This window comes from Sinocyclocheilus rhinocerous, unplaced genomic scaffold (assembly GCF_001515625.1).
Source record: "Sinocyclocheilus rhinocerous isolate Xijiao unplaced genomic scaffold, SAMN03320098_v1.1 scaffold2012, whole genome shotgun sequence".
Taxonomy (NCBI): Eukaryota; Metazoa; Chordata; class Actinopteri; order Cypriniformes; family Cyprinidae; genus Sinocyclocheilus; species Sinocyclocheilus rhinocerous.
Window position 1 is genome coordinate 331,577 of NW_015650320.1, and position 12,716 is coordinate 344,292.

The 12,716-nt window shown below is 40.0% G+C and overlaps 1 protein-coding gene across 1 annotated transcript in view; it reads right to left on the reverse strand.

Annotated features, from left to right (window-relative positions):
- Positions 1–12,716, reverse strand: part of LOC107711612 (laminin subunit alpha-2) — a gene marked incomplete at its 5' end in the record, with an annotated part of 124,775 nt that overhangs the window by 2,202 nt on the left and 109,857 nt on the right. Inside the window, 8 exon segments of the mRNA XM_016516614.1 lie at positions 395–548; positions 631–789; positions 1,531–1,720; positions 1,796–1,908; positions 2,639–2,701; positions 4,949–5,138; positions 6,810–6,986; positions 7,091–7,242. Coding sequence (XP_016372100.1) covers positions 395–548; positions 631–789; positions 1,531–1,720; positions 1,796–1,908; positions 2,639–2,701; positions 4,949–5,138; positions 6,810–6,986; positions 7,091–7,242 — 1,198 coding nt within the window.

A 12,716-nucleotide genomic window follows, 5' to 3' on the forward strand; every position in this document is an offset into this window, starting at 1 on the left:
GTACACACACACACACACACACACACACACACACACATCACATTTCACATTTGTGACGCTGGAGCACAAAAGCAGTCTTAATCGCTGGGGTATATTTGTAGCAATAGCCAAAAATACATTGTATGGGTCAAAATTAGATGATTTTCTCAATATTTAGATTTTTTTGCACCCTCAGATTCCAGATTTTCAAATAGTTGTATCTCGACCAAATATTGTCCGATCATAACAAACCATACATCAATGGAAAGCTTATTTATTCAGCTTTCAGATGATATATAAATCTCAATTTCGAGAAATTGGCCCTTATGACTGGTTTTGTGGTCCAGGGTCACATTTGTGTTTTTAAATATTCCTGCTGAATGACTAGCTGTAAATGACTACAATGGATCCTCACCAGCTTTAGCATAGCCTGTGCCATCAAAATAAGTTCCTTTTTCTGGGTTGGCGAAGCAGGAGCCCACGCGGTAGCTGGATGTGGGTTTCTCCATGTCCAGCAGCAGATTCATCATCTTGAAGTTCCTAATGCAGGCATCGATACTGTACAGCACCTACAAAAGCACAGGCAACATCAGACGGTGGCCTCAAAGGGTGTTTTGACTCTAATGAATGTGTGTGTGGTTGTGTTCTCACTGGACCGATGCGTTTGGTGGTGTAGTTGAGCGGTAAACCTCCCACATACAACATTCCCACCACATCCAGAATATCAGCTTTCTTTGGGCTGGTGGTGTGTTTGGAGTAACGGCCGTCAATCACGAGAAAACCTCTCTGCTTCTCTCTCGTCACACGGATCTATACGCAGAAGGAGAAGAAATCAACACTTGCTTGCTTTTAATACTCTGACCTTCACACACACCAAGTTCAAAAGTTTGTAAGAGGTCTGTAAGATTTTATTAACGTTTCTGAAAAAAAAAAAAAGTCTCTTCTGCTCACCAAGGCTGCATTTATTCGATCAAAAATACAGTTAAAACAGTAATATTGTGAAATATTATTACAGTTTTCTTTCAGCATCATTACTCCAGTCTTCAGAGTCACATGATCTTCCGAAATCATTCTAATATTCTGATTTGCTGCTCAAGAAACATTTCTGATTATTATCAATGTTGAAAACAGTCGTGCTGCACAATATTTTTGTGGAAACTGGGATTCACAGATGAATAGAAAGTTCAAAAGAACAGCATTTATTTGAAATAGAAATCTTTTGTATCATTATAAATGTCTTAAGAGTCACTTTTGATCAATTGAATGCGTCCTTGATGAATAGAAGTATTCATTTATGTCATAAATAAATAAATGGTAGTTCAGTGACACGGCATGCTTGGTACTTGTAATGCACTGGATAAACATGCATCAATTATGTTTCCGGCCTAATTACGACCCATGGATCTTTTCCATGATCCAGGTCATCGTAGAATATGAGACAAAATATTATTCAAAAGCACCGTCTTGTATCTGGATGAGCTGTGTGCTGTGAATCAGGTCAGGCAGGGAAAGTGTGTCATGCATCAGGGGTCAAAGGCCAGACGCTCTGACCTTGTGCCACTGCCCGTCGTTGATGATGCGCGGCACGCTGACGGAGGTGTTGCCACTGCCCAGATCGTAGCTCAGGTGAGCCATTCCCTCCTTCAGCTGGATGGTGGCGAAGTCAGCGTGGTTTATCCTGGCCATGTAGAACACCAGCCCAGAGTCTGCTTCTGTGCGTATCTCGAACTCAATGATCAGCCTGAGGAGCAGACACACACGCATGAGGATGATGACGAGGATGAGGATGAGAAAGACGATGATAACTGACACTCACCTGTTCTTCACCTTTCTGTCATCAAACTCAAAGGCCATGTGACTGTTTCTGGAGAGACCGAACTGTTTGGCCAGTTCCAGCACGACAGGCTCCGCCTCTGCTGCGCACGACACCTGCGTGATTGGACAGAGCAGATGTCAATCAAACGTTACATATTACAGAATTCAGTAACACTTTACAGTATATAGTAATAAAGTACTTATAAATCATTTGCTAACTAGTTAATCCATAGTTTAGCAACTGTAGTCTCTACACTGTTAATACATTAATATTCCATATAGTATACAGTTCATCAATTGTCACTGTAATATACAAATTATTATTGGTTAATTAGCTAACATGTAAAGAGTTAGATCATATTTCTTTTTTTATCAGAAACCTTACTGATGTACTTCAACAAATGTGATCTCAACAACTCTACAGATGTGGAAATGTTTATAATGAATTAAGTGTTAATGCAAATTCTGACCCACCAAAACATTTAACTCGAGATGGCAAAAGAGATGTCTCTACTAAAAGCACTAAACAGCAAGTACCACAGCATGAGTTCTGAAGTGCTGTTTTACAAAATACAGGCAGTAGATGGAGCCAGAGAACAGCTGATGGAGCTGCACTCAGTAATAGCATCAGCATTCAGTTCTCAAGTGAGAATAAAGAGCTTGTTGAACAAAGAAACATACTGTGGCTCCTCCAAAAACGAAGCTGCAGAAACAGCGCAAGCAGCATAAAGCAGATGAAAGCTCACTAAATGTGCTAAATGTGCGTCTGAATGGAGGAACTGCAATATTCACACTATCTCTGATGTCTGTGGGTGTGTGTGTGTGTGTGAGAGCAGGTTAATACCGCGACTTCTTTGACACTGGTGGGCGTGTCTGGGATGGGCGTGGCCTCTGTGAGGGGCGTGGCCTGAGAGCAGCAGAGTGACAGCAGCAGTGAGAGACATCATGAAGACAGAAGAGCTCAGGTGAAGCCAGTCATTATTACAGCATCAAAGCATTATGGTGCATTAAACAGAAAAGAAACATGGTTTCCCCCGATTTGTGTCAAATTGTTAAAAATGATGTATACAAATGTTGTACTAATAATATTGTATTATAATAATGTAATTGTCAATGTTATTATTTTTGTTTTGTCACAAACCACATCGTTGACTAATGAAATTCCACAGATGTGTGACTGTCAGAAATTCTTCTTCCTGTCATTTCAGTTCAACATCTGACCAATTCAGATTCACATTCATGAATTTAAAAGAGCGTCAGTTCTGAAATTCTGAATGCTGATAGACAGCATGTGTACTGAACACACACACACACACACACACACACACAGGTTTGTTTTTGTGAATTGTGGGGACATTCCATAGGCGTAATGGTTTTTATACTGTACAAACTGTATTTTCTATTGCCCTACACCAACCCTACACCTAAACCTACCCCTCACAGGAAGGAATGTGCATTTTTACTTTCTCAAAAAAACTCACTCTGTATGATTTATAAGCGTTTTGAAAAATGGGGACATGATTGTGGGGACATTCCATAGGCGTAATGGTTTTTATACTGTACAAACTGTATTTTCTATTGCCCTACACCAACCCTACACCTAAACCTACCCCTCACAGGAAACTTTGTGCATTTTTACTTTCTCAAAAAAACTCACTCTGTATGATTTATAAATGTTTTGAAAAATGGGGACATGGGGCAATGTCCTCATAAATCACCTTCTCGTTGTAATGCCTATGTCATTATACAAATTTGTGTCCTCATGTGTCACAAAAATGCGCACGCACACACACACACACACACACACACACACATACAATTCTATACAGTATCGTATATCACGAGCAGGGTAATATATCTCTCACACACACCTTGTGTGCCAGTGTTTACACACACACACACACACACACACACACTCCTGATGTGTCCGATCATACTTATTTTCTGGCCAAATTATATTTTACATATATGCTAAATGTACTGTATGTTCAGTACAAGCTCAATGAAATATATTTTTAACCTTCATATACTAAAAGGTATTTCAAAATTTATTTCAGAGGCACGAAAGTACATTTCAATATTTTCAGATGTGTTACTTGTTATTATGTGTTATAGACACGTGTTATAGACAACAAATAAAGTTTTTCTTTAAATGTGACATGTAAACATTTTCTCAGATTGAAGGGGGAAATATATTTTTAAATGCTTTTAAAATATATATATATTTATATTTTTGTTAATTTATTTTCAAAATATATACAAAAGATGGTTGAAAATATATTGGTAGAAAATATATTTACATAAAACATTCTGAAACATATTTTAGCAAATATATACATAGTTTTGGCCATTTTTATTTAATATTTTGAAATACATTTAAAATCTAATTAAAAATACATTATTTTGCCGAAAAGAAAATGCACAACGCAGTTTCATGTATAGTAGTGAACGGCTCACTGCATCTACTTTACCCAAACAAACATGTAAAACCTTTGAAGAATTACACAAAAGTTTGTGCGCATTCATCCCTGCTGGGATTGCAAAGCTACTGCTCGTCAGAGGCAAATAATGGTGCAAACTATTTAGACGGACATATCGGTCCAACAAAGCATAAAACATTAGCCAAAGCAGTGAGTGAACAAAATTAACTAAATGAAACACTTTACAATAATGCCTTTATAATTAGACTAATATTAGTTAATGCATTAGGTATCAAGAACTGACAATGTTTAATTTATACATGAGCTAATACATTTTTAACATTTAATATTAAGTTGTATAAATTGTACATTTATACATAGATTCATGATTCCTAATGCATTAAATAACACATTATTTAATGCTAATAATTTCAGTTTTACCATTAGAATTGTTCGCTTTTTTTTTTGAAAAGCACAATATACTATAAGTGCCTTATTTAACTCATTAGAATTAATGAAGTGAATGAAGCACCTGTGAGAGTCAAACATAATGAATGAGAAAGAATCAATAGACAGTGGCTGCCCGAGAGACTGACTAACATGCAGAAAAGTCTGGACTTAGCCATCACCAGCAGACCCCAGACTTTGTAAGTATGGGAACTGGGATGCGGTCAGTCTTAAACTACAGGAATCACACAGGACTCTCTACCCACAATGCATTTGTTAGGACGTACAGTGGAGGCTGGTGGTGGAGGCCGAGCTGCTTCTGTAGGGATGAGCGCTGGTTTGGCTGGAGCCTCTTCCTCTTCGTCCTCCTCCTCCTCCTCCTCAGGGGTCTCGGGCGGGGGTGGAGGCGGGGCCAGGTCAGGACACTGCCCAATCTCTGCGTTCTCAAAGGCCACGGGCTGAGAGAAATCCATGGGCCTGTTTCATTGACAGAAACGAGACACAACACACAGCCGCTCTTGAGGGAACGATGACACAACATGACTCCAATCAGGTGAATAATGAACACGCTTATGAGCAAGGACAGACTCATTTAAATGAGTCTGGTAGAGGGCAATGGGGTTCGCTCTAGTGGAAAAGACGCACAGCCCACTGGCAGAGATTCATACTCCTCATTAGAGCAAGACAAACTGTGATTATTAATGTCATAAAGCGTTTAGGTTATGACTGCACCTCAAAACTGCACTGGAAGGAAAACAAGACCTTTAATCTACAGCCACGGGAGGCTGGAAAAAATGGGTCAATGTTTACACCAGTCGCTGGTGTGTACGAGTCACTATAGCACAGTCTAGTCGTGACATATTGCGGTGAATTGTGCTCTGGAGGTCGGTACATTTATCATGGGCTGTTAAAGGTGACCTCGAAAAGCTTGGAAGGCTTGCTAACGTCTTTGCCTTGCTATTATCTGAATAACAGAAAGCTGTGACGTGCCAACATTACTGATAAGTCTGGTGCTAAGACAGAACAACAAACTAGTTTTACCAAACAAAAGGAACGCCAAACTAATGCCTGAATTTACACATCTCGGCTTTTGAAACCATTTTGTCATTCTATATCTAACACCTAAAAATAAAGGCTCTCATTACAACCAAAAATGGGTTTAAAGTCTGATGCCATTGAATCCTGAGCAACTGATGGGGCACACAAAACCAGCCCAACTGCTAATCAAAACAAGCCCAAAACTAGCCCAGTTATATTATTTTCTGCGACTATCCCCTCCATCGAAATCACATTCCAGAGTAAAAAACCACAGACCTGGCAACACTGATGAGGCAGTTATTAGGAACTGTAGCAATATGTTGTTTAAAGTTATAGTTCACCCAAAAATGAAAATGCAAACCTATATGACTCACTTTCTTCTGTGGAACACAAAGAAAGATATTTTAAAGAATGTTTCAACAACAAAAAACACTGTATGGCCAAAAAATATCAAAGTATCTCATCATATGTACATGTTTCATTTTGGGTGAATTGTTTCTTCTCTTAACGTTCCTCAATAGAAAAGTCACCTTCATTAGTTTATCTTATCACCTTCATTAGTTTTTATCTTTTTCACTAAACTATTAAGCATTAACTTGCATCAAGCCATTCAAAGTTGTGTAAAGTGTGTAATATTGACAGCTAGTGGCTGAAATGGGTACTGCAGTTCATATGCAAAATATTGTTCCTCTTCAGACTCAACGCTCATGCGGGTTGCCAGATTGGGGACACCCAACAGGAACCAGCGCAATTGACAATGGAAGATGCCAAGCCTTGCACTGTAAGCTGATGAGTTGATTTTTCCGCGTTTTAATGTCTTTAGTTACAGAGTTTTTTTTCGATGGATGCCAAGGCTTTTTAGGTCGGGTAGAATCTGTGATCTCTGACCCAGTTTATATGTTCACTTCCAAGGCTACAATACACTGTCTTTTTCATCAACTGGCAACCCGGGGTGTCAAAATACTATTGGGTAAACTGGCAGAGGGCGGAGTCAGACAGACCAAAACATTAACAGACAAAATTACATATAGCACCTTTAACTCGACCAAAAACATGCATTTTTAATAGAGATGTGAGGTCAGGATGGATGGATGATGAGTTTGGACATACACTGTGTTGATGAGAAGGTTCCAGATGCAGCCCTCAAACGGCACGTTGGGCCGCTGTACACCTGTTTCTATGTCTGCCGGGATGCCTCCGATGAAGAGCCGATGGATGCTCAGAGGATGATCGTTGGGTAATGGCTGCTGGAAGAGTGGTTCTTCATCCACCTGCACAGTGAATAATCTGCACACGCACATGCTCCATTAGTTTCAAAGAGGCTTGAAAAACATGACGAGAGAAAGAGAAAGAGAGAGAGAGAGAGAGAGAGAGAGAGAGGGGGGTCTTACGCTCCCGCGAGTCTCTGGATGCGCAGTGAGTGCTCTCTCCCATCATGCAGTATTCCCTTATCCGCTTTTCTGAAAGCTCTGCGTGGACTCTTGCTGCCTGTGAACACCAGCACCTCCAGAGCCCCTTTATTCAGCTGCACAGACAGGAAGGGCTGCAGACACACAGACAGATGGGATGAGGCTTAGACCGTGACCTTGTGTAATAAAAGATCAGTGGAAATCACTATTACTAATCACTTTTGTTACTAGTCACTATTGTACGCAGTGTTAGCGATCTAAACAATCCCACAACTCAAACTAATGAACGTCCATGTTTAATGAATCTGGCATCTGGTTTGTGCTCCAGACATGAATCATTTTCTTCAATTCATGTGTCGCACTGTCAGCAATGCCCTAGCAACCAACAGAATACTTTAGCAACACCATATAACAAACTACCTACTACATACCAACATGATAAAAAACACCCGTCAAAACATTATAGCAATCATATAGCAACAACCTAGCAACCAGATATAACACCCTAGCAACCACTCACAACAAAACACTCACTGCACACCACCATGATAAAAAAAACACTCAGAACACTACAGCAACTGCATAGCAACACCACAGCAACCAGCTAGAGCCAGTGTCGGCTCGTCAGGGGAGGCACAGCCTACGCAAAATTTTGAGGTGTAAAAATAGTAATAGTAGCTTACAATTTAATGTTAATGAAATCTCCAAATAATATTTAATGTCTTCATAATGTGTATTTCTTAATTGTAATTTCACCATTGCAAACAATAAAATATTACTTAAGTTGGAATCCCCTGTGTTTTACCGCTGCTGTATTCCCCGTGAACGAGACGTTGTGGATAGAGAAGGGGAGGGGGGAAGCACAATCCAAAAATGGAGATTCTGGCTTCCGTTGATAAAAAATTAACCAATCAGCATCGAGTATTTCTACATGTCAGCAGAGTGGCTCTATTTCTTAATGGCTTACAAAATTTACAGAGGAGGCTAGCCTCCCTTGGTTTATCAACCAATCACCGTTGAGACATCAATGACGTTGTAATATGCTTGAACGACTCTGTGGCGCCTATAATGTAGTAAATATGGAGGGACGAGATATTGAATATTTTATCACAAATACATTTACAAAGCTCCCTTTTGAGCAGCAGCTAAAAATAAAAAATGAAGGAAGACCCACGCCTAATCTGGACATAAAACAATCTTCATTATGCGGCCGAACGCGCTGTTTTAGAAACGAATTATTTAGCAAAACCGAGTGGCTAACAGGCTCAGTGAACTTGAACAAACTCTTCTGCTGGCCTTGTCTGCTATTTGACGAATCAACTGGAGGATTCATCAATCCATGGATTACGACTGGTTTCAACGATATGAAGAATTTAGCAAGAGCTATGGAAAGACATGCAAAGTCTCGGAGCCACATATCTTCCGCTCTTAAGCTGAAGTTGTTCAGGCGGGTAAGAATCGATGAGGCACTCAGCCAGGCCGCTGCAATTGGGGTACTGCGGCATAACGAGCAGGTGGCGAAAAACCGTGATCTTTTGCGCAAACTGATCATTGCGGTTCTATATTTGGGCCAACAAGAACACGCATTTCGTGGTCACGATGAGTCTGCTACAAGTAAAAACAAAGGGAATTTTGTACAACTTCTAGAAACCTTTTCAGAGTTTGACCCAGCACTTGCAGAGCATCTGAAAACATCCACCATTTTCAAAGGTACTTCAAAATCAATTCAAAATGACATAATTGACAGTATAGCCACTGTTGTAAATAATGAAATAGATCAAGAAATCAGTCAACTGATTCCTTTGCCATACAAGCAGATGACACTACCGATGTTTCATGTAAATGCCAGCTGTCATTCTCCGAATCATGACGGAACCAGGCTGGGATCGCTCAGGCCATGGCACTCAAACAGAAATTGCAGGATTTCAAGTTCATGTTTCTGCTTGATGTTTTCCGAGCAATTTTTGGACATACCGATGTTTTGTTCCAGGTTCTCCAAGCTAGATCGCTTGATTTGAGACGGTCGTTTGACTACATAGATTCGACCCTTAAATCACTGAAAGCACTTCGTACTGACAAAACATTCCAAGAAGTGTATGACAACACTGTCCGTGCTGTTGGGCACGAGGATGGCCGAAGGAAGCGGCGCCGCCGCGGCTGGCGAGACTATGAGGAAGGATTTCACTGCAGCGAGCAGGGTGAAGATCCAAGCGTCACTGACTCTTATCGATCTCTGTTCTATGAAATTATGGATGCAGTTATATGTCAGATGACAGAGAGATTTAGTGATATGAAAAGTCTGAATTTTTTTCGACTTCTGGACTTTTCAGCATTTGCGGATTTTGCTAAACCAAAGGGGTTTCCTGATGCAGAACTGGCCTCACTTTTAAAAGTGTACCCCCCTTCTTTGACAGTTGGAGGTTGAAAAATGAACTGCTTGTGGTCTATGAAGAGAAGCGTTTCCATAAAGCACCGAGCGACTTGCTTCAGATGATCATACAGTACGATTTGCATAGCACCCTGCCAGAACTGTTCAGATTGCTTAAGTTGATGCTAACAATTCCTGTAACAACTGTGTCTGCTGAAAGGTCTTTCTCTGGCCTGAAGAGGGTGGACAAGAAAGACTGTCACACTTGGCAACAATTTCTCTGGAGTCAGCCTTAATTGATGAATTAAAGACGACAGGTGTATTCTACGACAGAGTCATAGACACATTTGCCGCTAAGAAGGACAGGAGGATGGATTTTTTCTTCAAGTAATAGGTAAGTACAATTTTAAATATATTGTTTTGCTGTATACGTACAATGTCGTTTTCCTACATAAACATAGCCAAAAGCAGGCTTTTATTAAGCAGTTTAAAAAAAAAAACGCCTCAGGGAGGGGACTACAATTTAGTGTGCCTCCTCTATTTTAATATCCACGAGCCGCCACTGCCTAGAGCAAACCACTCACTACATTCCAACATAAGTAACACTCAAAACACTAATGCAATTGTAAAGCAACCACCTAGCAACGCCCTAAAACAAACCACTCAATACAAACCACCATGATAAAAAAACACTCAGAATACTATAGCAACCACATAGCAACACTGGCAACATAACAATGCCCTGGCAACAGAGTAGCAACTGTGTAACACTCTAAACTAAGAATACTCCAGCTAAAAACATAGAAAATCCTTAGAAACCTACCAGAATACGTAAACAACCACCTAACAACTATTTGGTTAACCAACTATGCTCAAAACACTCAGAACACCTTAGCAACACCTTAGCAACCACTCACAACACTCAAACAACTACATAGCAATGTACTGAAACCACTAAGAACACCTGATCCACCATCCAGAACACCCTAGCAATGTGAAACATTACTAAGATAACTTTAGTAACCGTATAGCAACATTTTAGCAAACACTCAGAACACCTTAGCAACTGCATAGTAATGCTCTAGAAACCACTCAGAATACCCCAGCAACCACCTAGAAATGCTTTAGCAACCAGCCAGAACATGTAAAGAACCACCTAGCAACGCCCTAACAACTTCTTTGTTAACCTACATCGCCAAGAACACTCACAACACCCTAACAACCACATGACAATGCCCTGGCAACAGAGTAGCAACTATGTAACATGCTAAATCACTCAGAATACCCCAGCAACTACATAGAAACCAGCTAGAACACGTAACCAACAACCTTACAACGCCCTAACAACTTCTTTGTTAACTGACTGTGCTAAAACACACACACAACACCCTAGCAACCACATGACAATGCCATGGCAAAAAGATTAGCAACTGCGTAACACCCTAAACCACTCAAAAAAACACCCAAGCATTTTAATGGTGAGCTTTGCAAGCTAAGACAAAACATTTAAAGTTTCTTTATAATATATGAAAATTTAGTCTAAAGATAAAAAGCTAAGTATTTTTGATAAGAATGTTACACTGAGACGTACTGAGGTTCAGAATGGCTCACAGTAATATATTTGGGGGGAGTGAGCTGAGCTGAGGGCCGGTAATCAGACAGACGGCTCTGAGAGCACACACTCATGCTCTCCACGCTGCACTGTAATGGAGGAAAGCGATGCAAGAGCAGGATCCTCTCCAAGCCGACGGCGACACACACGCAACGCAGGTGACCCTGGACACGCCGTAAATTGGAGGAATGAATGAGGAGCGGCGGAGAAAACCCTTGGCCTCTCCGAAGCCGCACTCCCGCAAAATGACACCCACTTAATTTACGAGCAATAATGATTTTCAAAAGGTGGCGGTCCGGCACCCTCTCCCAGGAGGGTTATTGCAAATTGGACGTGATCCATCAAAACTGCAGCTTGTAAATCTATTTTTACAAACGGAGTATCATGGGGAGGTGAGAGAGGCGACTGCTTACTACGAATACGCAGCATAATTGATGTGCTGCCCCTGAGCTGGCGAGAGAGAAGGATGATGAAGACGTTACTGACAAAGATGTAGAAAGTTATATTTTAATTAAAATGATCACCATGCCCCTGGCCTTTACTCCACTTGGTAAAAAAATAAATAAATAAAATATCTACTTTTGTTTGCTGAAGGGCAGAGGCAATTACAAACCTGCCCGGATAATAAATCTCTTTTATGGGCTATGAGACCCCTGTAACCCTGTGGTTTCATTATGATCTCGTACTGAAGGCCACGGCTCCCTGGACTTCCACCATTACCCATAATCACCTTCCTAAACACTCAGACAGGCAAAAAGAATAGCACTGAACCATCTCACACAGTCTCCTGTGTGTCTGTGCTTGCAATCGGCTGGAAGAAGCTGGATTTCTCAAAACTACGCAGTGCAGCTAACACTCAGACTCAGTCATACCTACAGAAACTTTGTGTTTGTGGGGTTTAAAAGACAATTTATATTCAGCAACATTTTTTTAACTGCAACATTTTTTCAGCAATATTTTTTTAATCAGATGAGAACAAAATCTGAATTGAGCTGAATAATGACACTATGCAACATTGACAGTTATTGAATTGAACTGAATCAACACTGAACTAAATTGATCTGAATAATGACACTATTGTGTTCTGTACTTCTGCTTTACAGCTTAAATTGAATTTGTTTCATAATTGATGAATTTTACAACATTAACACTGTTATTTTGTGTATTCGAACTATAGACCTGTTTCAAAATGGCCTTTTCTCTCAAAACTGCTGGACAAAGCTATTCTTATTCAGCTGTTTTTTTTTTTTTTAATAAGAACTCAATTTTCAAAGTATATCTCTCTTTTGTTTAGAGAGTATCATAGCACAGAATCTTCATTTTTAAAGACTCTTAATTATGTCTTGTTAACTGTAGACACTGGGGATGCTGCAATTCTGGGGATAATAGCATTTGAGACTATAGACCATAAAATTCTTATTGCACAGCTTGAACGATTGGTAGGGATTCGAGGTATTGTTTTAAATTGATGTAAGTCCTATTTAACTAATAAAAGTTTTACAGTTAGCTTAGGTGAATTTGTATCATCTTCAGCCCCTTTTACATGTGGGGTTCCACAAGGATCTATTTTGGGACCTATTATGTTTTCACTATATATATATATATATATTTATATATTTATATATATG